General features: G+C 31.6%; 2 protein-coding genes, 1 long non-coding RNA gene and 1 other non-coding gene across 4 annotated transcripts; 2 read left to right on the forward strand and 2 right to left on the reverse strand.

The window, feature by feature from the left end:
• The first annotated feature begins 2,333 nt into the window (after positions 1–2,333).
• LOC128387330 (serine-rich adhesin for platelets-like) lies at positions 2,334–17,300 on the forward strand. Its single transcript, XM_053346501.1, is given in 4 exon segments — positions 2,334–4,198; positions 4,477–4,920; positions 4,923–6,871; positions 15,947–17,300. Coding segments are annotated over 4 exon segments (5,220 nt in total). The 5' UTR covers positions 2,334–2,404; the 3' UTR covers positions 16,980–17,300.
• Positions 6,878–8,592, forward strand: LOC128387384 (uncharacterized). Its single transcript, XR_008325023.1, has 2 exons — positions 6,878–7,986; positions 8,369–8,592. It is a non-coding gene; the product is annotated as an uncharacterized LOC128387384 (long non-coding RNA).
• On the reverse strand, positions 15,374–15,445 carry Trnam-cau (transfer RNA methionine (anticodon CAU)). The gene has a single exon. It is a non-coding gene; the product is annotated as a tRNA-Met (tRNA).
• A 753-nt stretch (positions 17,301–18,053) lies between the features above and the next one.
• LOC128387383 (uncharacterized) lies at positions 18,054–22,572 on the reverse strand. The gene is made up of 3 exons (XM_053346581.1): positions 21,373–22,572; positions 19,505–21,225; positions 18,054–19,319 (listed from the first exon to the last, which is right to left on the reverse strand). Exons 1-3 carry the CDS (start codon positions 22,419–22,421, stop codon positions 18,811–18,813), a joined length of 3,279 nt encoding a protein of 1,092 aa, XP_053202556.1. The 5' UTR covers positions 22,422–22,572; the 3' UTR covers positions 18,054–18,810.
• Positions 22,573–24,754: the final 2,182 nt, after the last annotated feature.

Below are 24,754 nucleotides of genomic sequence, written 5' to 3' on the forward strand. Positions count from 1 at the left end.
TTGTTAATCAACGAAAGAAGTTAAATTGATTTGATTTGCCTGGATGGATTAAGAAAACAGATTAACAGTTAATCATAATGGGAAATTAGTTTTTATATTGAAGATGAGCCCAACTTTTGATGAATGATTGTAATGATATCAAGTAAGTGTGATTAACAACAATTTAGCCAATTGTTGAAATACTAATAACAATAATTAATTGATTGACAATAACATTGATCAGGATGATGATGATGATCCTAATCTTCATCATCATCATCGTCATAATCATCAAAAAGTTATACTAAAAGAAAGATAATCGTGCGTGTTAAATAGTAAGTCTAAAGATGAAGATGAAAAGGTAAAAACTAATAAGAAAACTTCAAGATGATGATAATGATGATGATGATGATGAGAAAAGGTAAGTATGTAATAGTTGAGAAGATGATAAAGTCTTTCTTTTTTTCTTTCTTTACTTTTTTCTTTGTTTCTCTAGGCCACCAGTTTACCTGTTGCCTTAGTCTCGGGATTTGTTGTTGTTTTTGTTGCTCTGTTGAAGATGGAAGATCAGAAAGAATAAAAAAGAGCAGAAAAACTTATGAAGAAAATGATGATGATGAAGATGAAGATGAAGATAAGGGCAAAGGCGATTGAAAATTAGAGAAAGAAAAAAAAGAGAGATGATGATGAGAGGAAAATATCGTGAGGAGGAGTTAATAGGTAAAAAGTTGCTCTCAATGGCAAGTCAACTTTTCTTGTTACGAGGTTTCCCTTTTTACTATAACCCAAAATACCTGTTGGATGATGATGATGATGAAGATGATGAAGACTGGTAGGTATTGGAGATGATGATAAAAGGACCAGTCTACCAGTGACCTCCAAAATAACACTAAGGTCTACGACAGCGGAAGAATTGATTCTCCGATATTAACTAATCAACCCGAAAACCACTTACTTTTTCATCTCCATCCTCATCCTTCATCTTCATCTCTTTCTACCTGTTTTCATCTCTTTCTTACCTTTCATGACCCTCCCTCGGCCTCTCTCTCTCTCTCTCTCTCTCTCTCTCTCTCTCTCTTTCTTTCTTTCTTTCTTTCTTTCTCTCCCCACTCACTTCAACTCTCCGGCGGACATTAAAGTTTACACTCTACAGGTTAGTTGCATTCCTACAACCATTCAACTCAGACATGATTCCAACACACACTTACTATTATTGTTATTAAAGAAAATATTATTTTATTAGTTAACTTTTTTTTCTGTTAATATTGTTAATCGTTGTGTTCACAATTAGTTAATTGTGGTTTATCATCATCATCATCATTATATCAACTTTTATACTTTCAAATTGATTATCATTAGTTAAAGTTAAAACATTGAAACAATAACATTGCGATTATTGTTATTGTTCAAAAATTTTATGGATTAACTGATTTTCATTTAATATAATCAACTAAATGGATTAACAAGTGATTGTGTCAACCAATATTATGGTTAAATCTTCATTGATATTTTAATCATTATCTGGATGATTAAAAAATTCATCTGATTGTCTTAGCTGTTCCTCTCTCTCTCTCTCCCATTGTTTGGTTATTTTCGTTAATTGTTACACCATCTTGGTTTTTGATAACTCATTTCTATTAGCAACAATTAGTATAAAATAGTTATTATACTAATCTCACACTAATTGTCTCATTTAATGTTTAAACCAATCAACCGACCAACCAACTGATTTAACCCTCTCAACACCTCAAAATCTCTTGTAACCAACAATCAATGTGTCATCTTGATCACGTTCAAGTTTCGTTTCTCATTTGATTAAGTTAATAGTTACAAGAGATTGAAGACAAAATTTAGTCAATCGTTTGTTTACTTTTTTTCTTCCTCATCAAATCAGTTAATCATCAGGCAGAATTCAGAACTTGAAGACATCAATTGATTGGTAATCGTGAGTTTTACAAGTTTTCGAGATCAAAGTTACTTTTTTTTCAGCTGATTGTTGATTAGTGATTTTGTTTGCGTGTTCACGTTTCGCAGAATTGGACAGAAATAAATATTTTACCAAACACACGACGTGATTAGTGTAGCGAAAGTTTCAACAGGAGACAGAAAATTGAATAATTAAGATGATTGGTAAGGTGAAAACAGAGCTCAATTGACAACTGAGACAACAATCAACAAATTACCGATTGTCTTGGTTGGATTCAAATGATTAAATCATCGTCATCATCTTCATCTTCATCTCCTATTTTTGTTGAGAAAAAAAGGTGAACAAAAACAAACGTGTACAAGTGAATTTTAGATTAACGCTTGAGTAACATTGATCTTTCCTCTTATTGCTTATCATCATCCTGAGACTTGATCATCATCATCATCATCATCAACCAAGTAGCATCATCCATCCTCTTACACTTTGTTTTAATCCAGTATGGATTCACTTGTTTATGGTGAACATTATGGTTCTCATCCTCCTACAATAGCATCACAATCAACATTACATCGAAATTGTAGTTTATCCAAATCCAACGGATTATCCCCTCAATTATCATCCTGTTCGTCATCATCATCCTCATCCTCATCTTCTTCCTCCTCATCATCTTCATCTTACAACAGCAACAATAATACAATTAACCCAGAATCAAACGATTTTGTTACTGTGGTTGAAGTTGATGAAAATTTGAGAAAGAATCGACAACAGGTTCCATCTAATTTAATTAATGACAGTGATATTAATCACTCTCATCAACAATTAAATCATTCATCGCCAATGATCATGTCACCAGCAACAATTAAACAGCAACCGGCAGCCTCGGTGAACAGTGTTAATGGATCAACAATAGAGTCTTTTGTTACAGTTCTTGAGGTGGGAAATCCTCCCATACAAAATGGTCAATCTCGTGAAATTGGTGCTAATAATGTTGTCATGACTAATCATCATCCTGGTGAAAGTGTCAATCGACATCAACTAGTTAATATTGATAAGGCCAACAATGAACCTCGATTAATCACCAAGACGAAAACACTATTGGAACAGGTAACCGTTTATCGGCTTCCAGGTGAACGATTGGGAATGACATTAAAATTTGATGGCGGTGCTAATCTAGATGAGACTATTGAGAATCTTTATATTCAAAATATTAATCCCGATTCACCGGCTTCTCGGATTTCAGGCTCAACTTTGGGTAGACTTTGTGAAGGTGATGAGATTCTGGAGATTTCTGGTGATCCGGTCAACACGATGACCAGGAAAGAGTGTGTAGCCGCTCTTGGAGATGCTCCCATTTGTTTTAAGATGCTGATTAAACGTCAAGAAACCATTTCCATTACAGAGACAACAACAAAACCAGCCAACCAGCCCACACTTGCAATACAACCGACTCATACACCGATTGCTGCCACTTTATCAAGCCCCGTTGAACAACAATCATCTTCATCATCCTCCTCCACAACAACAGGTGAAGTTGATTATCACAAGGCAACTTTACGCCGAGTTGATTCCGAGAATGTGTTAACTCCACCATTACGAACTAGACGACAACCTCCCCCAGTACCACCGAGAAATTCAACAACCTCATTGACCAGTGGAAACAGTTTTCGATCACCAATAAAACCTCCAGCTCGTAAGAGACCCTCTCAACCCCCACCACTGCCTCCAAGACGATCAAAGGATACAACAGGTAAATTAGTTTCAACTGCTCGTCCACCGGAGGCTCAACTTTGTCCACTTCCAGTTAATCCTAATGATGAAAACACAACTTCATCAGGAACCATCGATACATCAGTAATTACCCATTCTAATCAAATGGTTACATGCTCTTCCTCTATAATTGTTGATTGTAATCAAAAACCTGGTCAACAAGGCAAAGAAAACGCTAAACCATCAACACCAATTGTGGATAATGTGTCATCTTCAAAAATTTCAATTACTAATCTTGCAATAGACAATAATTGTGATTCCAATGGTTTATCATCATCATCATCATCTTCATCATTCACCTCAACCATGATGGGTACACCATATTTGAATGGGACTAGTGAAATGATTATCCAAGGAATTAAAAACGTTGATGATAAATTATTGATTAAAGATCATCATCCATCCAATCCTTTCAATAAAATTAAATCATCTTATGATAACCACCAATATAATCATCATATCGACCAATCGTTACCAGCACCACCAGAGCTTTACATGGATACGATATCACCCAAAACTAATCTGGTAAGTTTCAAAGTTTTTTCCAATCAATTTAAATCCATTTTTACACAGCTATCAATCAAAATATCAATTATAATTAAAGCTTTAACGATTATCCTTCCAGTGTAAGATTTTTTTTCAATTATCTTTCAATGTTCTTTGCCAATAATATGTTTTGACCGAAAATCGTCCTTCAATCAATAGACATGAGATATTATTACTTGTTTATCATATTCTTTCTCATATTATCTGTCTAATTTTGGAACTTTTTTTCTTTTTTTTTCTTTTCAAAAATGAAAAAGGGTATTGAATCAGATTCTGATGATACTGGAAGCTCAGTTTCCACTGTTGTTGAAAGATTTTCCTTTACTGGTTATTCATGTTCCCCAAGTGATTTCTCGTCTTCCAATGGTGAGAGTTCATCAAATAACAGCAACAGTTTAAGATTACCTGTAACCGGATCCAATGTTATATCCATATCTCCATCGCAATCATCCACTGCCACCATCAACACAACTCCATCAATAAATCCCCCATCATCATCTTCTTCCAATTTTATTGATATTGGTAAAGTTCTTGATCCTTTTGAAAAACTTCGTCGTGAATTTGATGAAAAAGGTTCCTTAGAAGAGCTTATTGCTGAAGCTAAATCCGGTTTTTCATTGGATAATCTGATGAATGATAAGAATGAACCACGTTTAAACCAATCATCAGGTTTATCATCAACTTCATCAAAAACAATAATAATAATAATAATAATGGTAATTCATTGTCAACAAATCCATCTTCATCTCTATGTTCAATTCTTGGTCCACCAACTCACCAGGCACCATCACCACCAATAACTTCAATTCCCTCCCTTTCACCTTCTCGGTATGAGGTTAACTTGGATGATTATGATGACATTCAAAGTATTTCATTATCATATGATTCAAATAATATAACCAACTCTTCAAATATTACAACATCAACCTTTTGTGAACCCATCGTTGAGCCACCTAAAAGTTTTAGCAATAATTTCCCAAGTATCAGGGAAGAGGAAGGTGAAAGTAGTAGTAATAATAGTAGCCTTGAGTATCAGCATGTTAATCTTAATCAGACTAACGATAAGAAGATGATTAAGAGTACACTTGATGAGAATAGTTGTATTATTACGTCAAATCCTGATGCTGCAATAGCGGCCGCTGATTCGGTTACATTGGATGCTCAAGAAATCCTGTCTATTGTTGAGAGTATGAAACTTGATGATGATTTAAGTTTAATTCCATCAATTAGTGATACGTTGCCAATAATTGGGGATAAATCGATGACACCCAAAATCCGAAGTAGTTGTTTCGCTAATGAAGAAACTATTTCAGGAAATGTTTCAGCCAACTTATCATCTTCATCTTCATCTTCTTCTTCAGTGAATGGACATTCTCCCCTATCAGCATCTTCTTCATCTTCTTCGTCAACCTCTTCATCAACTCTTCCGATTGCCTCAGAGGTATTATCAACAATTAGAGATGATTGTGATGAAGATAAACCAGTTCAGTTACAACAGGAACTAAGAATTTCATCAAATTCAACCTCTTTATCCTCAGTAATCACTTCTCCCTATGAAAGGAAAACCATTACTCAGTCTTACGAGCTTATGAACAACGGTAATAAAGAATCACAATCAGAGGTTGATTATAATGAAGAAGATTCAAGAATTATCAATGGAAATGGTATTCGCAATGTTTCTGGTAGTCGTAATTCAAGCATTTGTAGCAATTCAAGTAGCGATTCATCATCTTCACTTATTTCACCATACACACCAACAGGATCAGTTTCTTCATCATCATCTTCTTCAACTAGTGACCCCAGGCTATCACCAGCTCGATTAACCCAAAGGTGTAACAAATTGAATAACAATCGATCATCAATTCCCAAAATGGTTGAATTACCAAGTCGCACATCTCGTTCCCAATCATCTTCAGGCCTATTGTCACGTAAATGTAAATCAACATTAAATTTATCGTCTTTCACTGACTTTGACAGTAAACCAAGTCTAATACCTCGACCAATTATATCAAATGCCAAATCAACAACAAACCTAACAGCAATTAATGGCTTCCATACAATATCACGTTTCCATAACCATAGTAATAGTAATGGTTACACCGGAAATCACAGTAACAATGGTACAGGGGTCATTGGTAATAATAATAATAATGGCTACTATAATGGTAATAACAATGTTAATGGTTATCTTAATCATCACCATAATCTTCAGCAAGTAAATAACAATCAACAGCAGAATCACCATCAGCAACAGTCAATCAATGGGTCAAGAAAAAATGGTTCCATCATCCGGAGATCAAAATCCATTGAAAATATGAGATCATTAGCTTATAACGTTAACAGCGTCTCTTCATTATCATCAAATGGTCACCACAATCAATCTAATCGTCGAGTAACAACAACAACGACAGGAACAGGAGGTGGAGATGTTGAATCATTTGGAAGATCACAATTTAAACCAAAAGATTATCCACCAATAATTAACCATAATAATCATCAAGTAACAACAGTCAACAGTAAAAACGATTCTGCCAAAACAATTGACCCACAATCAGCTAATCACCTTTACCATTCCAACGGAACCCGAAGTCACAATTATCATTATAACAATAATCATCCAACAAATGGACAATCAAAAATCTCATCTTACTCGTAAGTAAATTAATTGCGAAGAGAAATTTTCTTCTCTTTAATTTAACATTTTTCATTTTCCATTTTCTTTTCTAAATCAAAATCGATAATCGATTAATCAAAAAGAAAAGAACAAAAAATTATCCAATCAAAAGTGTGTTTACATTTTCTCTCAACAATTTAACTGTTTACGAAATTTTTTCCAATCTAATTAATTAATTTCTTCGTTCAATTAATTTCTCAACAATTACAATTAACACCCTGAGAGATGGTCAAGGATTAATTGTTGTTTCTTCTTTGGGTTAATTTATTCACTTCGCTTCAATTGTTATTGTTTTTAGTTGGTTGATTCTGTTGTTTGTTTTATGCAAAATTTTGTTAACCAGTTTTTTTTTGTTTCTTCTGTTTTTATTATCATTTCTGTTGATTGTTTCATGTAACTGTTATTATTTTCATTTCCATGATGAGATTTTCTTTTACTCAACGTGTATGATATTCAAACATCCGAATCATTGGTCTTTCTCTCTTAATCTCATACATTTACCATTTCCACTCTAATCAACTTCGGTCTGTCAGTGATGGTGAGAAACATAATCAACCACCATCACCAAGGAAAATCAACATGCCTGAACCAAGTAGCTTTCATTTATCATTTATTATATCATCATCATCATCATCATCATCTCAACATTTGTATATTATGTCACCTAAATAATCAAATAACGGAATGGATTAAGTTTACTGGGTGAAACGAAATGAAAAAAAACAAAAGGAGAAAAAAATTAGAGTAAACACTTTTGTTTTCTCGCCCAAAATTCAGCTGATTATCTTGAAATTGCAACAATTATTCAAATGATTTACAGTTATGCTTATCTATTATTCAATTGCAACATCTAAACAGCCTTAAGCCAATTTGTGATTGTGTTTAAAAGTGATAAGTGGTTTAGGAAGTATTTAACTGACCACTTTTTCATACTGACAAATCACAAAACCAAACCATTTATTACAATTATCCTGTTTTTAGTAACACTTTCTAAATATTGTTACTTTTTGTTTCACCAACACCAACAATTAACATCATCTTTATCATTATCGACACAATTACAGTCCCAAAACTGTTGCAACAACAATTAGAGGTTCATTCAATTTTGTCTACTCAAAAACAAACAAAGTTAAACATGAAATGATATTCAAACAATGTATCAACAATTAAGAGATGAGAGTAACTTTGATTTTTTCCCCTTTAATCATGATTATCTCATGTCCATTAGTTTTTGATTAACTACATTGTTTATTTGTCATTATTATTCTGTTGTTAACTCTATTCACCCTTAAGGCTTAAATAATCAATTTATTTCTGCCAAATATCATCATGGTTTTGTTGTTGTTTATCACAATCATGATGATTTCAAATTCTTGTAAACAAAAACATGAAGCTAATTGTTGTTTTTGTAAATCTCCTTTCCTTATATAAATTATATCCTTTGGTTAATCTTATACTTTAATTTATCCATTCAGTATATAAATCTAATTGGAATCACTATCATCATCATCATCATTTATGAATTAACCTAATTGTACATTGGCCAACCCCTCACCTCAAGGCAACAACAACAACAACAACTACAAATCAACAATCAACAATTAACCATTAATCGTATTGGTCAACCCTGTGCCTGGTTGATTTTAATTCACCTTTTCAAAGCAAATTAATTATATTATCTCTCTGACCTCTTGTTTAATATTTTCCTCTTTAATCAACTTTACTAATCTACAATTTTAATCTTCTATTCAGTTAATCAGAATTTTTTATTGTCTTAATTGTTATGGTAACTTTTTGTTTTCTCTCATTGATTTCACTTGATTAACTGTTGCCCTTTATTTTTCTTAATCACTAGAATAATAATTAACATAGTTACAATTGAAGAATCTTAATTAAGCTGTTGGATTAATCAACTTTTATTACGATTAATTTTCCACCTTAATCAAGATTAAACTTTAATTTTCCCTCTTCTCTTTTTTTCTCCCGCCAAGAAAAAGACAAAGAAACTGTTTACTTATTTTCTATTCAGTTTCTTTGTTTCCTCTTGACAACAACTCTCACCAATCAAGTTAATTTTCTCTCTCTCTCTCTCGTTATTTACAATTAACGTAATTTCTAATCAGTGTATCTGTTAATCTTGTATTCCAATTGTTCTTAATTACTCTTCTCTTGTTACCCTTTCTTTTTAATCTTTGATTGAAGAGAGAGAAGAACAGAAGATGGAAGAGCAAATGTTCTTTTTAATTTTTTTTCTATTCTCTTTTTTGCTATTCCGTGTGATGGTTGAATAAGATTAACCAAGATGAAGAAGAAGGAAGAAGCTGATGATGGATAAAGATGGCGATGGTTCCAACATGTTGAAGATGTTGGTGGATAACAAAGCTGCTTCTCTACCCCTGATAATGATAATGGTGAAGAAGAAGATGAAGATGAGAAGATGAGAAGATGGAGTCTCTCTTTTCTCTTCTCTTTTATTTCTGTTACATCTTTTTTACTCCATCATTATTATTCCAATTTTTATCTTTAACGAATTTACGTTTGCTTATCTTCATCTTCATTTACCTGATGATGATTCTGATGATGATGGCGTTGGTCTGATTAGTTGTGTCTTGTGTTTTTTTTCCTTCTCTTCCCAACTCATCTAATTTTTCATTTTCTCTTTTTTTTCTCCTCTAAAGGTGTTACTCTAATTATTATATTTTCGATTCATTCGGATTACATGAAACGGAGATAAAGAGAGAGAAAAGGTTTCTCCTCCTTCTGAGTTAACTATTCCAATTCTATTACAACATGGCTTCTTTCACCATCATCGTTATCTTAATCCAATTAATTCTTCGTCTCTCTCTCTCTCTCTTATTGTATTATGAAGAGATGGTGATTATTATCATCCATTATCTTCTAGTATGATATTTACCTTGACAGGTAGACACTCTTATGTGTGTCTATTTAAATGTCACGTTTGTGTGTTCACTTTGATTGTTGGTCAAACTTGTTACAAATCTAAAATTTAGATGTTGATAATCAACTCTAATCATCTCAATCCAGTTACTTGAAAACGAGTTGTTTATTTTGATCATAACCTTTTCCATTCATAATCATGAGTGATCATGATTAAATCAGTCTCGTCATTCAATTGTCTCCTTCCTTTTTTTTATGTTGATTGATATTAACTCACTACTACTACTGCCATTTTTTTTAATCCAGTTTGAAACTGTTAAAATTACTAATCAACTAATTATTTAATTTTCTTCACCTGAAACAATTTAAACTTTTCATTCGTAAGGTCAATTGACTGATTGACTTGCTGACTGATTAATGATATTGATTAGTAACAATTTTAGATACTAATCAGTGTGTATTTTTAATCTTCTACCTGTCATCTGATTATACATTTAATCAGATGAAAATCAATCAATTACTCGCCGAATTTAAAAATTCAAATGTTAATAACAATCAGTTAATCGTAAATATTAAGGTTATGTTACATTTAAACCCACAGAAGAAAACCAAAGAAGCCAAAATAATTAAACTAATCATTTTAATCAAATTTATCAATAGAAAAGGAAAACTCAATTAACCAACCTTTGAACTTAATCAACACAATTAACCTTTTAATTAACCTCAATTTACGCCCAATCACTTGACAATGAAACACTGACGAGCAATCAACTGATTTAACTTTAAAAAAATATTCTGTCATCAAATTAATATTATAATCGTCATCATCTTAATCACAATTAGGTTGATTGTTTTGATGGTGATGTTGACACAAGATAATTAATTTTATCATAATTTTCAAGTTTCAACCAAACAAATTGATTAAAACCATAACCATATTGATAACAATTAACCATAATCAGAAATTATGATTAACTTGGAATCACCTTAATCAGAACTAAATTGTTACCGTAGTCAAGACAATTTAAATAATTATCTTAATCATATTACTAATCAAATTAATATTCATCCATAAATGATAATTACAATTGATGTTAATTGTTGTTCTGGTTTTCTTGTTAATCATAATCATCAACTTAACTACAAAAAGCTACTTTAATTTAATCTCACTAAGCTTAACAATCATTAGGGAAAAAAGTTTAATTTGTTTCGTTGTTGAAACATAATCAACTTAATTGTGATTAAGATGAAGATGATTTAATTTAATGTGAAAAAAAGTCTCAAGAATTAACTCTCTCACGGTAACCAAATCTAATGAACAATATCAGCAATTTAGTTTAATTGTGATTAAATTGTACGATTTATTTTCCTCTCTTGATCAACAATTGTAACCAATAACTGTTAATTAATCGATATGATTAACTAATTGTTGACACGAAAACGATTGGAAAGAAAAAAGTTAATTCTAATCAATAACAATATTTGATCATCGATTTAAATTACTGAGACACTTAATTGTGATCCTCTAACACGAAGACAATTAAATTTAGGTTAATAGTTGATCAGGTTACTATTACTTGCTAATGATTAGTTAATTGTGAAAATTAAATTCACCTGGAAGACAATTATGTTGATCGTATGTTAAATCGTTGCAATTTAATTTAATTACATTTTCAATTGCGATTCTGGACTTACCGTTGATTGTTAATCATCATTAACCAAGCAAAAACTAATTTTGATTTGTCTAATTGTCGCTCTCATCTTAATCATCTTGAAATGCTTGGAATGATAAATGATGATTAAGTTAAACAATCAACGATGATAATTTAACAAATGTTTTCTTGTCAATGGAAAAGCGTTAAACCATAACAATAATAACAATCAACGGGCTGATCATTTATTGTTAACAATTTAATGGTTAACAATTTAGATGAAAAAAACTTTCACAATTTATTTGTGATCACAATCAATGAGCAATTTATTGATATCGTGATGATAATTTGAATAGAAATCAATAACACTGAATGTTAATTGTTACTATTCAAATTAATCAACTCTCAAAATCAAACTGAAATCAACAATTAAACATAAATCATCACCCAATGATTATTAGAGCAGATGAGTTAAGATAATGTTAATTAAATTGTGATTAAGGTGAAGTTTGTGTCTCCTTGATTGATTAACTAATCACCGTTATATTTATAAATTACATAAGGTGAAAACTATTCAGAGAGAGAGACAATTTAAATTAAATTAAATTTGTGCTTAATCAAGTTTCAATTCATTGATTATAAACTTAAATCAATCTAAATGGTGAAAGAAACAAACATGAACCATGATCATGATTAAGTTGACAGTTGATGATAATCAACATGATAATGATAATGGAGGATGTATCTTGATGATATGTGATTAGTTAGATAATCATGAAAATCTCCCTGAAAGCAATTTAGTTAATCATTTATCTGAACACAATCAGAAAGCAAATGAAAACCTGTTGGTCAATTGAATTGATGTTCAACATGAAATCGTTACTAGTTTACCAATGCTAGAGGGGCTTAGGGGTTAATCATCATCATCATCACTGAATTGGTTCCGGTTTTGATTGAAATCATGGTGTTGATCATCACGGAAGCTCTCATCATAGTAACCCTGTCTTACTATATACAGGGTATCCATTTGGTACAGGGTTTAAATGGAAACCTTATTTTTTTCATTAATAAAAACTGTTATTTTTTTCTGGTCATTGATTCAATTTTCAGGTAACAGGAATCAACTGATTTCTGGTTTGACCAGGATTTTCATGATGATGATGATGATGATGATGGAGGTGGGAGGAGGGAGGGATGAGGGATGAGGATGGACTCTCTTCCTTGATATTCAAGGATAATATCAATGTTTTGCCAGCAATCAACTTAATTTAGTTCCTGGTTTTTTTTTCTTCTTCTTTTCAAATTTTTCTTCCAATTTCTTGGTTCAGTTTCTGTTCTTGTTGTTGTTGATTTTCAATGTGAGAAAAAAAAATCTCACCTTGATTAACTAAACATGATTAAGAAAATGCTGATTGTTAATCATCGTCATTATCTCTACCTCTCTCATGAATTAGTTTAATTGTAATACATGAATATTACATTGATTGTTACCAGATACATAATCAAATTAAATTGGTTGCTTTTCACTCTGATGATTTGGTAAAATATTGACAATTGTTTGTTGAGTTTTTGTTGTTGTTGTTGTTTTGTTACCTCTTGATTGTTGATTAACTAATTATCTTCAGGGAATTTATAATTTACAGACTAATTAGATTAGTTTTTGATTTTTGTTTGCCTGTAATTATGTGTTCAGTGTGTTGACAATTAGTTTGTTTGGTTGATTAATTGTTTGATCGTGAAAAAAAAAGTTCATTGATTTTTAAGTTACTTTGTTTTTCTTGGTGTGATTGCTAATTGTTGTTGTGATTGATAATTAGTTGATTGTTTATCATTACTATTGATTGGATAATTATTCAGTAACTAATTATGTTTGAACAATCAACTAATTTCTGACAAAGTGAATACAATTTGCAATTTTTGATTAACTCAAATTATATTTTCAACATAAACTGTTAGTTTTTTGACCTTAGAATCTTAATTTGATTACTTACAATCCTTCATTAATCAAGTTAATCAAGTTAATCATTGTCAATTCAGTGATTCATTTTTCATGAATCATTCATGATAATCATGCATATGTATTTATGAATTAATTTGGATTAAGTTTAATTGTAAATAATCAAGTTGATTACCAAGAGGAGATGGAAAAACTAATTCCTAAATGTCAGATAAAGTTAGTAAATCCTTTGCCTGAGGCTATTCACTGATCACAATTAACAAAATAATCAAAAGATAATACTATTGATTGATAGTTCCGTTAATCAGTTTAACTTAATTGTCATATTTTAATCTAGTAATTTAAATAATTAAAATGAACCACACTAAAGTATGGGAAAATATTTCACTTGAAACTTAAAACTTTATTTGAACAACAAAAAGTAATTAAATTGATTTAGTTGTTGGCAATTTACTTATTATTTGTTACTTGATTAACTACTTTACACTTAATTGTTGTTAATAATTATTAAGTGTTGAAATGATTAAGATGACCACTGGTTAACCAATTAACTTTCAAAGGTTTCAAATTTAAATCTCAAAATCAATAATAATAATAATCAATTCTGATCACGTCTCAATCTTTCAACCAACAATCATAACAATTTAATTTAATTGTTATCATTATGAGTGACCAATTATCAACAATTAATCTTAACTGAAATATTGATTGTTCAAGTTATGTTACAATTAAATTAAGAAAAAATATCAAATACCTTTTTCTCAATATCTTTCATAAATATAAATCAAATTGATAATAATGATCAATATACTGAATTAAATTTGATTGTTATTAACATTTAAATTGTTATCAAGATACAACAACAACAAAAATCAGAATTGATTGTTGACAACATAACCAATATCATATATTAGGTCAATTTAAATTGTTGTTATTAAATTTTTTTTAATTCAATTGTTGATCAGCATGAAGATGATTCGTGAGAATCATGAGTTAATTGTTGTAACAATTAACTAAATGAAATACTATTGAAATTAATAAGCTTTCATTTTAAGGTCTCAATTAATTTGAATGTTCAATTGTCAAATTATAAATCAGTTTCAATCATACAAATCACAATCTAAATTAACTGTGAAAATTGAATCAATTTAAACAATAAACAATTTATTCTGAACGATAATTTGATAATCATGACAATTAAGCTCAACAATTTAATTTAATTTTTTTCTGTCATCTTGTTTTAATCATAAATTGTTCATTAAGGGTTGGGTTAATTGTTTTAATAGTGATTTAAATTAATACGATGTATATTTGATTACAATTAACCTTTTATAATTTGTTTCTTTACCGGTTATTCTGGTTCCAATGAATTAAATCATCATGATTTAGAAACAATTAATTTAATGAAAATAATTATTTCAAAATGATTCTAATTGTTACCAATTTAAATGTTATATTAATTAAACTCTTGGGAATCTTAATAAATATATTGTTGAACATGATTAACATTACCAGATTATCAACATAATCATAATGTTAATTATGAGAATGATGATAATATTTAACTAAATTGACCTAAATTGTTGAGAGAGTTAATTGTAAACGATTGTAAATTCATTCATTTTCATAAACCTAATCTTCATCTTCCTCTCATTGGTGTTAAATTGTTGTTATTTGAACAACAATTTACAATCAGCAACAAGAACAACAATTAACTGTAAACAACAAAGAAGAGGCAGAAAAAAAATCCTTTAATTGTTTTCGCCGAAAAAAAAACAATTATCAACAATTAATCCTGGAATTAACTGTTACCACTTGGAATTAGAAAACTGATCCAAGCATTTATCAAAAGTAGAAGAAAAAAAATCAACAGTAAACAATTAATAAGATTAATATTCAATCAATTGGAAAATGGAAAAAGCAAAATGAATTAACAATTAATCGTTAATTACAATTAGAGGAAAAAATTTTCTTAGCAGAGCGTGGTTTCGATCCACGGACCTCTGGGTTATGGGCCCAGCACGCTTCCGCTGCGCCACTCTGCTTAGATAAGAAATTGGAGTTAAAATTAGGGTTAATCAAATGTTCACTTCAAATGATCAAACTGAATCAATTTTAATTCAGTCAAAGTGATTACGATTATGCTCAGTAATTTGTAATATCAGAGTTGAATGAACAAACCTGACAATTTATATCAATTGACTTGCTCATTATTAAACCTATCATATTAATATAATGAGTGTAAGCTTTTAATTGCACCTTTGTTTTGTGACAACTAATTGTCACCCTGTTAATTGTTGTTGTTGTTGACAATTTGTACTCTGATTGGATTGGAAGTTTTTTTGTTGGTTTGTGGACACCTTTGAGTTTGGTGATTAATAAATATTCATGTATCAATATGAGTTGATATTTGATTTGATTTGATTACCACCTTGATGATTAATCTAATAACTTTCTTCATAATCTTTTGATTAATTGTTGAACCATTTGAACTAATTGTTGGATATTTTTGTTTTATTACTTTTTATTGTTTCCCAATATTAAAGGTGCAATAATAATGTCCCACGAAAATCATCATTGGCACGATGTACAGAAAGGAATCAGTTTAATGTTGAATTTACCCGAAGTAAATCATCTCTAACCTCATCATCATCATCATCTGGTATTAACACAATGTCAACTTCATCCTCTTCATCCTCATCCTCATCCTCATCATCTGTATCAGCTTCGTTATCATCGTCGTCATCATCTCCAGCCTCATCTACAGCATCATCCACATCCCCTCCTCCCTCATCAACATCTCCCTCTTTGTCATCGTCATTATTATCAAATGGTAACCAATACAATCATCATCATGGCTCTCAACAGAATAATAATAATAATCATCATCAAATTAACTCAACACATGAACGAATGATTGATTTAAAATTAGATATAAGTGATGATGAGAAAGATGATATTAAAGAGCTGGAAGAATTGGAAGAGTTTATCGCTCGGGAGATGAAATGTAAATCCGAATCAGATGATTTCTTGACTGATGAATTGTTCACTGATTCATTAGTTAATTGTAACACCACAACATCAACTTCCACCACCCATGATAGTCTTGATAATAATGATTATCATCATCATAATTCCAACCATGAGATTGACTTATTGTTGGACAAATCATTGGAATCAAATTTCTCAAACAATTCAAAAATCTTAACTTTCCCAACTATCCCTGAAGAACAGGAAGATCATCCAAGCCTCGAAATGATTAATGGTGATTATGATAATCTTAAACAATCAGAAGACCAACAATTCCATAAAAAGAAATCAGAAAAATCAAATCAACACGAGAACCAAGTTAATTATCATCATTATAATGATGAAAACGGAACCCCGACCAATGGTCACTTGAAACAATTGAATAAATCTCTTGAGAATGGACTTAAACATGATAACAATGCTGTTAATGGTTCAATCAACGTGCTCGGTGAAGGACAAAAAGACAACAACAATCAAGATGATCAACAGAAAAACTTAACAAATTCAAGAGTCAAGTACATAGTTTTCACTAAGATCATTGATTTATAGAGAATCACAATTAATCTTAACAATTTAATTTTCCATCTCTTTCCCATTTCGTATTCATCTTCTTAATATAAACAACAATTTATTTTTTTTTCTTTCCTCTTCTTTTTAAATCATTTGAAGAAAACAAAATTTGTTCTAATTAGCTTAATTATCATCATCATCTTCATCATATTCTTAATTTAGTTTTGATGATTTTAAAGAGAAACAAAAAGAGAGACAATTAAGGCTTCTAAAATCTTAATAGAAAATTACTGTATATTTATACTTTTATAATCGTCGTTAATTGTCATGAATATAATTACAATCATTTTCTTCAATAGATACGAGAGATTTAATTTAATTTTCTTCATTCCATTGGATTGTATAAGAGTTGCGATTCTTTTAACAATTTAAGAGAATTAACTTGGTTTGATTGTGAATTTCTCATTAATGATCATCTAACATTTGAACAATTTAAACTAAACTAGAAAATTGTAACAATCAAATCAATGGAAATCAAGTAAATCCAATTGTACAAGGAGAGAGAAAATGATCAAAAAAAAAGTTATCCGAATTTCCAACTAATTGTTGTAACAATTAACTCTCTTTTTTAACCAATTTGATGAGTGGACAATACATATACGATTATATTGTATTACAAACAATTAACTAATCAATTGGCTTTAAACTTGAATTTCTTATAATAAGAAACGAGAAAAAAAAATCAATTTGAAAATGAGAAAATGTTTTCAAATCCTTAGCAATGAAGAAAAACGTTTTTGTTTGTTAACAATTTAATTACGATATTTAATTGTTATATCATAAATACACCAATACAACAATTAATGATTTAATTACAGGTGAGCTGGTTGTTGTAGTTTTAAGGTTGATTGTTGACAATTTAAGCAAAAATATTAATTGGGATGTTTAAGGTAAGAAAAAAAAACTCATTCTCTTTTCAAATATAATAAGTTCCTACTTGATCAAGGTACAAAAATAAAATTTGATTGTTATTAGCATTTAAATAGTTATCAATAATCAGAATTGATTGTTGACAACATATCCAATATAATATAATATATATCATGTATTAGGTCAATTTAAATTGTTGTTATTATATTAATGCAATCAGTTTGGATCAACGATGATGATGGATGAAGTTGGAAGAGGTTTTTAAATTGTTGTGTGTGTGTAAATTTCACTAATTTAGTTTAAATTGTTGAACAAAGAGAAAACTTTTCGTTTGATCATTTTGTTAATTGTTTCTCGAACTTTTCAAATGATCAAAAAATTTCAATCAAACAGGAGAAGGAAAAAAAAATACTGTTGATTGATCAACGATTTACAAATTGTTATTAACTATGATTGTCGCTTTGATTTTGAACCTTTAATTAATATATATAATTTTTTGTTTTGGAAGTTAAATGTTTGGACTGTGATTAAATTTACCTTAATTTGTGTGATTAATCTGTTGATTACCTTTTTGTATTTGTGACATAATAAGTTTGTGTTTGTGTTTAGGATAAAGGTTCAAAAATCATAAGCTTAATTGTGGAGGGAAAAATAGAGATCATCAATTGGCACGATGAACGGAAGGCGATTATCTAAAAAAAATTTGTTGAGTTCGAAACCTCGAAAGTATTTTTTTTTTAAAATCATCAGTGTCGTTAACACACTATATATATAATCATCACCATGATGATGATGATAAATAATAATAATATTAGATATATAAGTTGGATTTGTCTTCCATCTTCATCGTCACCATTACTGTTTTTTGTTGGTTTGTTGGTTTTGTTTGGACATTTGTTGCTCTCATCATCATAATATAATAAATATATATAATAAATCATCATGCGTTGTCACTCATGCTTAAATCTTCAGCAATAGCAAGATCTTCATCATCATCATTTGATTCATTGTTGATACTGTCCATCATTGAGAGTTGTTGTTCATCGGTGTCTTTCATTACAGGCTGTTGGGAAGACGATTCCTGATCATCGGTCATGGAAGAGGATTTATAATCATTCGAGTCACCCTCTTCCTTTGGTAAAATGGCACGTCGAGCATAAGCACCATGAGGTGATTTCTCAGGAATGGGTTTCTTCAATTTATGGCTACCAGCCTCTTTTAACATGTATTCATTGAAGGGTGGTTCACATTCATGGATTAATTTCAAATGCTTAGTCAACTGTTGTCTCCATCTGAACGAGGTTGGACATTTACGACAAGTCCAAATAACATCCAAGTGTATGGCTTCATAATGCTCTTGGAAACCTTGTAAGGATGTAAATACTGATCCGCATAGTTTACATTTCAACTGATTCTCAAGATGAATATATTGTTTACCCATGGAAGAATCTGAAAAATGATGAATCAGGGTAAAAAGAGAGGAAAAGATATTAAAGGATCAATAAAATAAAATAAAAAGAATCAAAATGAATTGTGAATTGTGATTCAATGAAATGAATAAGAAACTTTTCTTTGAGATTTTTTTCTTTTGGAAAGAAAAACTTTGTAATAATAATTAGTTAAAGTTAATTTACCTTGTTTATGGCTAGATTGTAATTTAGGCAAACCACTTTTTGACTCAATACTTAACGGTTCTCCTATGGCCATAGGCACTGAACCATTTGAAGGGGTTGCAATCAAGGATCTGCCGTTAGAAAGAGGAGTTTTTGGAGTTTTAAGTTGACTACTTCCGCCGTTACTACTGGCTGAGGCTTGAGGCATAAGTGACTTTAATTGAGGTACAATGAGATGAGGAAGGTGGGAAGACGATGTTCCCTCAGGTGAGAGTTGAGAATTTTTCATTGGATTTGATCGACGTCGAAAACTGTCCATCATTGAACTGTCAATTAATTGTTTGGTTGTTGAATCCATTTTGGCTCGTTTTAAGTATTCATCATAAGGTTTACCAAGCTGATGCTTTTGTCTTAAATGTTTGGTCATCATGGATCGCCAAACATCAGTAAAGTCACATAATTGGCAATAATAAAGCATACCCAGGTGAAAGGCTTCATAATGTTCAGTAATTCCTTGAGCTGAACCGCAGGTTTTGTTACACTTTGTACATTGATATTGGTCATTGGCTAATTTTGTGTAACACTCTTTCGAGCTCATCTTGGGCTCCTTACAATGACGCAGGCCAGGGGGTAGATGATCAAAGCTGTTGTTGTTTGGTTGAAGTGAAAGGGCTGATAATGATTGTTGATTAAGATGGTGGTGTGGTTGTTGTTGTAGTTGTAGTTGTTGTTTATGAATGGAACCGTTACTGGTAGATGGGAGATCAAGGTGAGATTCAGAATCCCTAGAGGATTGTGGACGAGATATTTGGTCTAATAGATCAGAGGACGGTGGTGCGACTAAAGCCATTGAATTGTTGGCACTTCGTCGAGATAAATGAGCATTATAAGGCGGTTGGCAGTTATGTGTATTTCGTAAGTGGGAAATTGCTTGGGGACGCCATTTATCGGTAAAAGGGCACAATTTACACGCCCAAACAAGATCAGTGTGCATACCTTCAGTGTGTTCTTTGAGACCTCGAAGGGTATCAAATGATTTATCACACAGTTTACAGATAAAGTTTTGTACAACTGGAGCTGAAGATGATATTTGAGAAGACTTGGCAAAAGAGTTTAAAGAGAAACCAAAAGGTGAGCTGGTAGAATCATCATTGGAACGTGAATTGTTGTTACTATTGTACTGTGATGTTGATAGATCAAGAATTTCTTTAAGGTAACCACCTTTCTGGTTATTGGAAGGCATTAAGGGTTTTGGAAAAAAGTTGTCCAACAATTGACGGCTAACATTGTTTGGAGCTTTCGTTTCCTTAATATATTGGTCATACGGTGGGGAAAGTTTATGGAAAAGCATAAGGTGGTTAACCATGATAAGAGGAAATTTATGAGAGAAACCACAAATTCGACAGGTCCAAAGGGTTTCATATGGCGATTGACCCTGATTGTTAAGAACAAAATCAGTTGGTCCTTGTTTTGATTTGTAATGGTTCGCACTTTGATGAGACATAGAGTTTCTCGAGAGATCAAGTTCATGTTCACTGCCAGCATCAAGACCTTCATCATAATCATCAGCTTCCAAGTCTTCCAAGTCTTCAATTTCATCATTTAGATCCGAATGAAATTGTTCCTCCATTTGGATCATTTTCCTTTCTTGTAATTCATCTTCTTCCTCATCATCATCATGGAAAGGTGATAAATTTGGAGTAGTATCGTCAATACGGCTTTGAGCTTGAGATTGTAGATTCCTATGGGAAGTGATTGAAAGGAACAACAACAAAAAAAGAGAGAGAAAAAGAAAATCATGATGAGAGGATAAAAGCTCAAAACAAAAAAAAAGAGTTTGAAAATGAAAAGAAAAAGAAACAAACTCAATGAGAGATGAGCTAACTTACGCAAAATTTGGTTGTTTATTATTGTCATTATTGTCGACCCGTTTTTTGATCATTAAGTGTTTGTAGGGTGGACTTTTCTCGTGTTTTGATCTTAAATGCTGAATGACAGATCTTTTCCATCGATTGGTATAACCACAGATACAACAAATGTAAACCATGTTCAAATGTATGGCATCGTAATGTTCACGGACTCTCTCTGAACGGGTAAACTTTTGTAGGCACACTTTACATTCATGGCGTGAATCATTATTACGACCTTCAGAATCTGAACCATCACTTTCATCGTGATCCATTTTATCAATATCACTGTCCAATTCATTTTCCTTTGTTCTCTCAAGATGAGGAAGGCGACCTATTATTTCAGGTTTAGGTGAATTATTATGGGAATCGGTTTTATCAACCATTTGGGAGGAATTACTTGTAGGAGGCTTTGATTTATTGTTTGAAGTTTGACACACAAATGATCCATGAACTGAGGTTTGATATTCATCAGATCCAGCGGATACTTTACGGATAAGTTTCCTTTTAACTAGAGAGGCATCATTATCATGGTAACGTGACACATGATCGGACATAGTTCCTTGGCATAAAGTAGAAAAGCCACATTTGGTACAATCGTAAAAAGTTTCTAAATGTTTGTCTTTATAATGTTTTTTAAATTCCTCAATGGATGGGCACACATCGGGACAATGAAGACACTCATACAGGCCACCTTCACTAACTTTACAGAAAACATCTAAACGAAGGGAAACTTGTACATAAAGATGCTCCATGACAATCATTTTACTATCATTCATGTGCCCTTCAGTTAAATCATCGGCATTATCACTTTCGGTATATTGAATGGTGTAAAGGCCATCATCGGACGCAAGGGTTGTAGTATCATTGGGGTGATTTTTTGATCCGTTACTTTCTGGTTCAGGCATTGGTATAGTAGCAATAGTAGTTGGGGAGCGCTGTTGATTAGAAATTTTATTTGAATTTGAAGTTGAACAAGAACCAATGTTATCGTTACTTTGATCGGCAGGATAGGCAGAAGAAAAATACATTCCCAATGGAAAGTGGCACAAAGAGAAAGAAACAAATGGTTGTAATAGTTATGTAGTAATTAGTTGTTGTTGTGGTTGTTGTTGTTGTTATTGTTGTTGTTGTTGTTGTTGTTGTTGTTGTTGTTGTTGTTGTTGTTGTTGTTGTTGTTGTTGTTGTTGTTGATGATGATGATGATGATGATGTTGTTGTTGTTGTTGATGATGATGATGATGATGATGATGATGATGATGATGATGATGATGATGATGATGATGATGATGATGATGATGATGATGATGATGATGATGATGATGATGATGTTGTTGTTGTTGTTGTTGTTGATGATGATGATGATGATGATGATGATGATGATGATGATGATGATGATGATGATGATGATGATGATGATGATGATGATGATGATGATGATGATGATGATGATGATGATGTTGTTGTTGTTGTTGATGATGATGATGATGATGATGATGTTGTTGTTGTTGTTGATGATGATGATGATGATGATGATGTTGTTGTTGTTGTTGATGATGATGATGATGATGATGATGTTGTTGTTGTTGTTGATGATGATGATGTTGTTGTTGTTGTTGTTGATGATGATGATGATGATGATGATGATGATGATGTTGTTGTTGTTGTTGATGATGATGATGATGATGATGATGATGATGATGATGTTGTTGTTGTTGTTGATGATGATGATGATGATGATGATGATGATGATGATGATGATGATGTTGTTGTTGTTGTTTATTGTGAAGATGTAATGTTTGGGATCGTAATGTTCACGGACTCTCTCTGAACGGGTAAACTTTTGTAGGCACACTTTACATTCATGGCGTGAATCATTATTACGACCTTCAGAATCTGAACCATCACTTTCATCGTGATCCATTTTATCAATATCACTGTCCAATTCATTTTCCTTTGTTCTCTCAAGATGAGGAAGGCGACCTATTATTTCAGGTTTAGGTGAATTATTATGGGAATCGGTTTTATCAACCATTTGGGAGGAATTACTTGTAGGAGGCTTTGATTTATTGTTTGAAGTTTGACACACAAATGATCCATGAACTGAGGTTTGATATTCATCAGATCCAGCGGATACTTTACGGATAAGTTTCCTTTTAACTAGAGAGGCATCATTATCATGGTAACGTGACACATGATCGGACATAGTTCCTTGGCATAAAGTAGAAAAGCCACATTTGGTACAATCGTAAAAAGTTTCTAAATGTTTGTCTTTATAATGTTTTTTAAATTCCTCAATGGATGGGCACACATCGGGACAATGAAGACACTCATACAGGCCACCTTCACTAACTTTACAGAAAACATCTAAACGAAGGGAAACTTGTACATAAAGATGCTCCATGACAATCATTTTACTATCATTCATGTGCCCTTCAGTTAAATCATCGGCATTATCACTTTCGGTATATTGAATGGTGTAAAGGCCATCATCGGACGCAAGGGTTGTAGTATCATTGGGGTGATTTTTTGATCCGTTACTTTCTGGTTCAGGCATTGGTATAGTAGCAATAGTAGTTGGGGAGCGCTGTTGATTAGAAATTTTATTTGAATTTGAAGTTGAACAAGAACCAATGTTATCGTTACTTTGATCGGCAGGATAGGCAGAAGAAAAATACATTCCCAATGGAAAGTGGCACAAAGAGAAAGAAACAAATGGTTGTAATAGTTATGTAGTAATTAGTTGTTGTTGTTGATGATGATGATGATGTTGTTGTTGTTGTTGTTTATTGTGAAGATGTAATGTTTGGGATGAATGACGCGAAAGAGGGGAAAAAGACAGAAATATGGAGAAGAGAAAAAGAGAGAAAAAGGAGAAAGAGAGAGAGAGCGGAATGGGGTGGGTGGGTGGCAATAGAAAGAAAGAAAAAGAGAGGAGAGGAGTAACAACAGAAGAGAGAGAGAGAAAGAGAAAACAAGGTAAATAATAAAGAGGGAGAAGACACACAAAAAAACAAAAAAAGAGAAAAATAAAGGAACTTAGGAAAAAAATATTTATATTATAAGAGAATAGAATAAAAGAAGGAAAAGATTGGCGGAAGCATGTAACAGCTCAAAACTAACAAGTTTTGACTGAGGAGTTACATTAACCTAGTGATCAACTTCTCAGCTCAGGATGATGAACAAGAAGAAGAAGAAGAAAAGAAGTTAGAGAGAAGAAAGAAAGAAAAGGGAGAATAGAAAAAAAGAGAAGAAAAAAAAAGAGGTTGATGACCACAATGGAAAAGAGAGAGAGAGAAAAATGTTGAATGTATTGAGTGTATTGAAATTATGTTGGTGGTTGTTGGTGGTTTCTGGTGGTGGT

This window comes from Panonychus citri, unplaced genomic scaffold (assembly GCF_014898815.1).
Source record: "Panonychus citri isolate SS breed McGregor unplaced genomic scaffold, ASM1489881v1 Contig00083, whole genome shotgun sequence".
Taxonomy (NCBI): domain Eukaryota; kingdom Metazoa; phylum Arthropoda; class Arachnida; order Trombidiformes; family Tetranychidae; genus Panonychus; species Panonychus citri.

Excerpts from the sequence above, each read along its gene's own strand:
- LOC128387383 (XM_053346581.1), bottom strand. The coding sequence starts at position 22,421 with ATGTATTTTTCTTCTGCCTATCCTGCCGATCAAAGTAACGATAACATT. Across the intron at positions 21,226-21,372 it reads AATAAACAACCAAATTTTGC|GAATCTACAATCTCAAGCTC; the intron begins GTAAGTTAGCTC and ends CACTTCCCATAG. Across the intron at positions 19,320-19,504 it reads ACAATCTAGCCATAAACAAG|ATTCTTCCATGGGTAAACAA; the intron begins GTAAATTAACTT and ends ATCATTTTTCAG.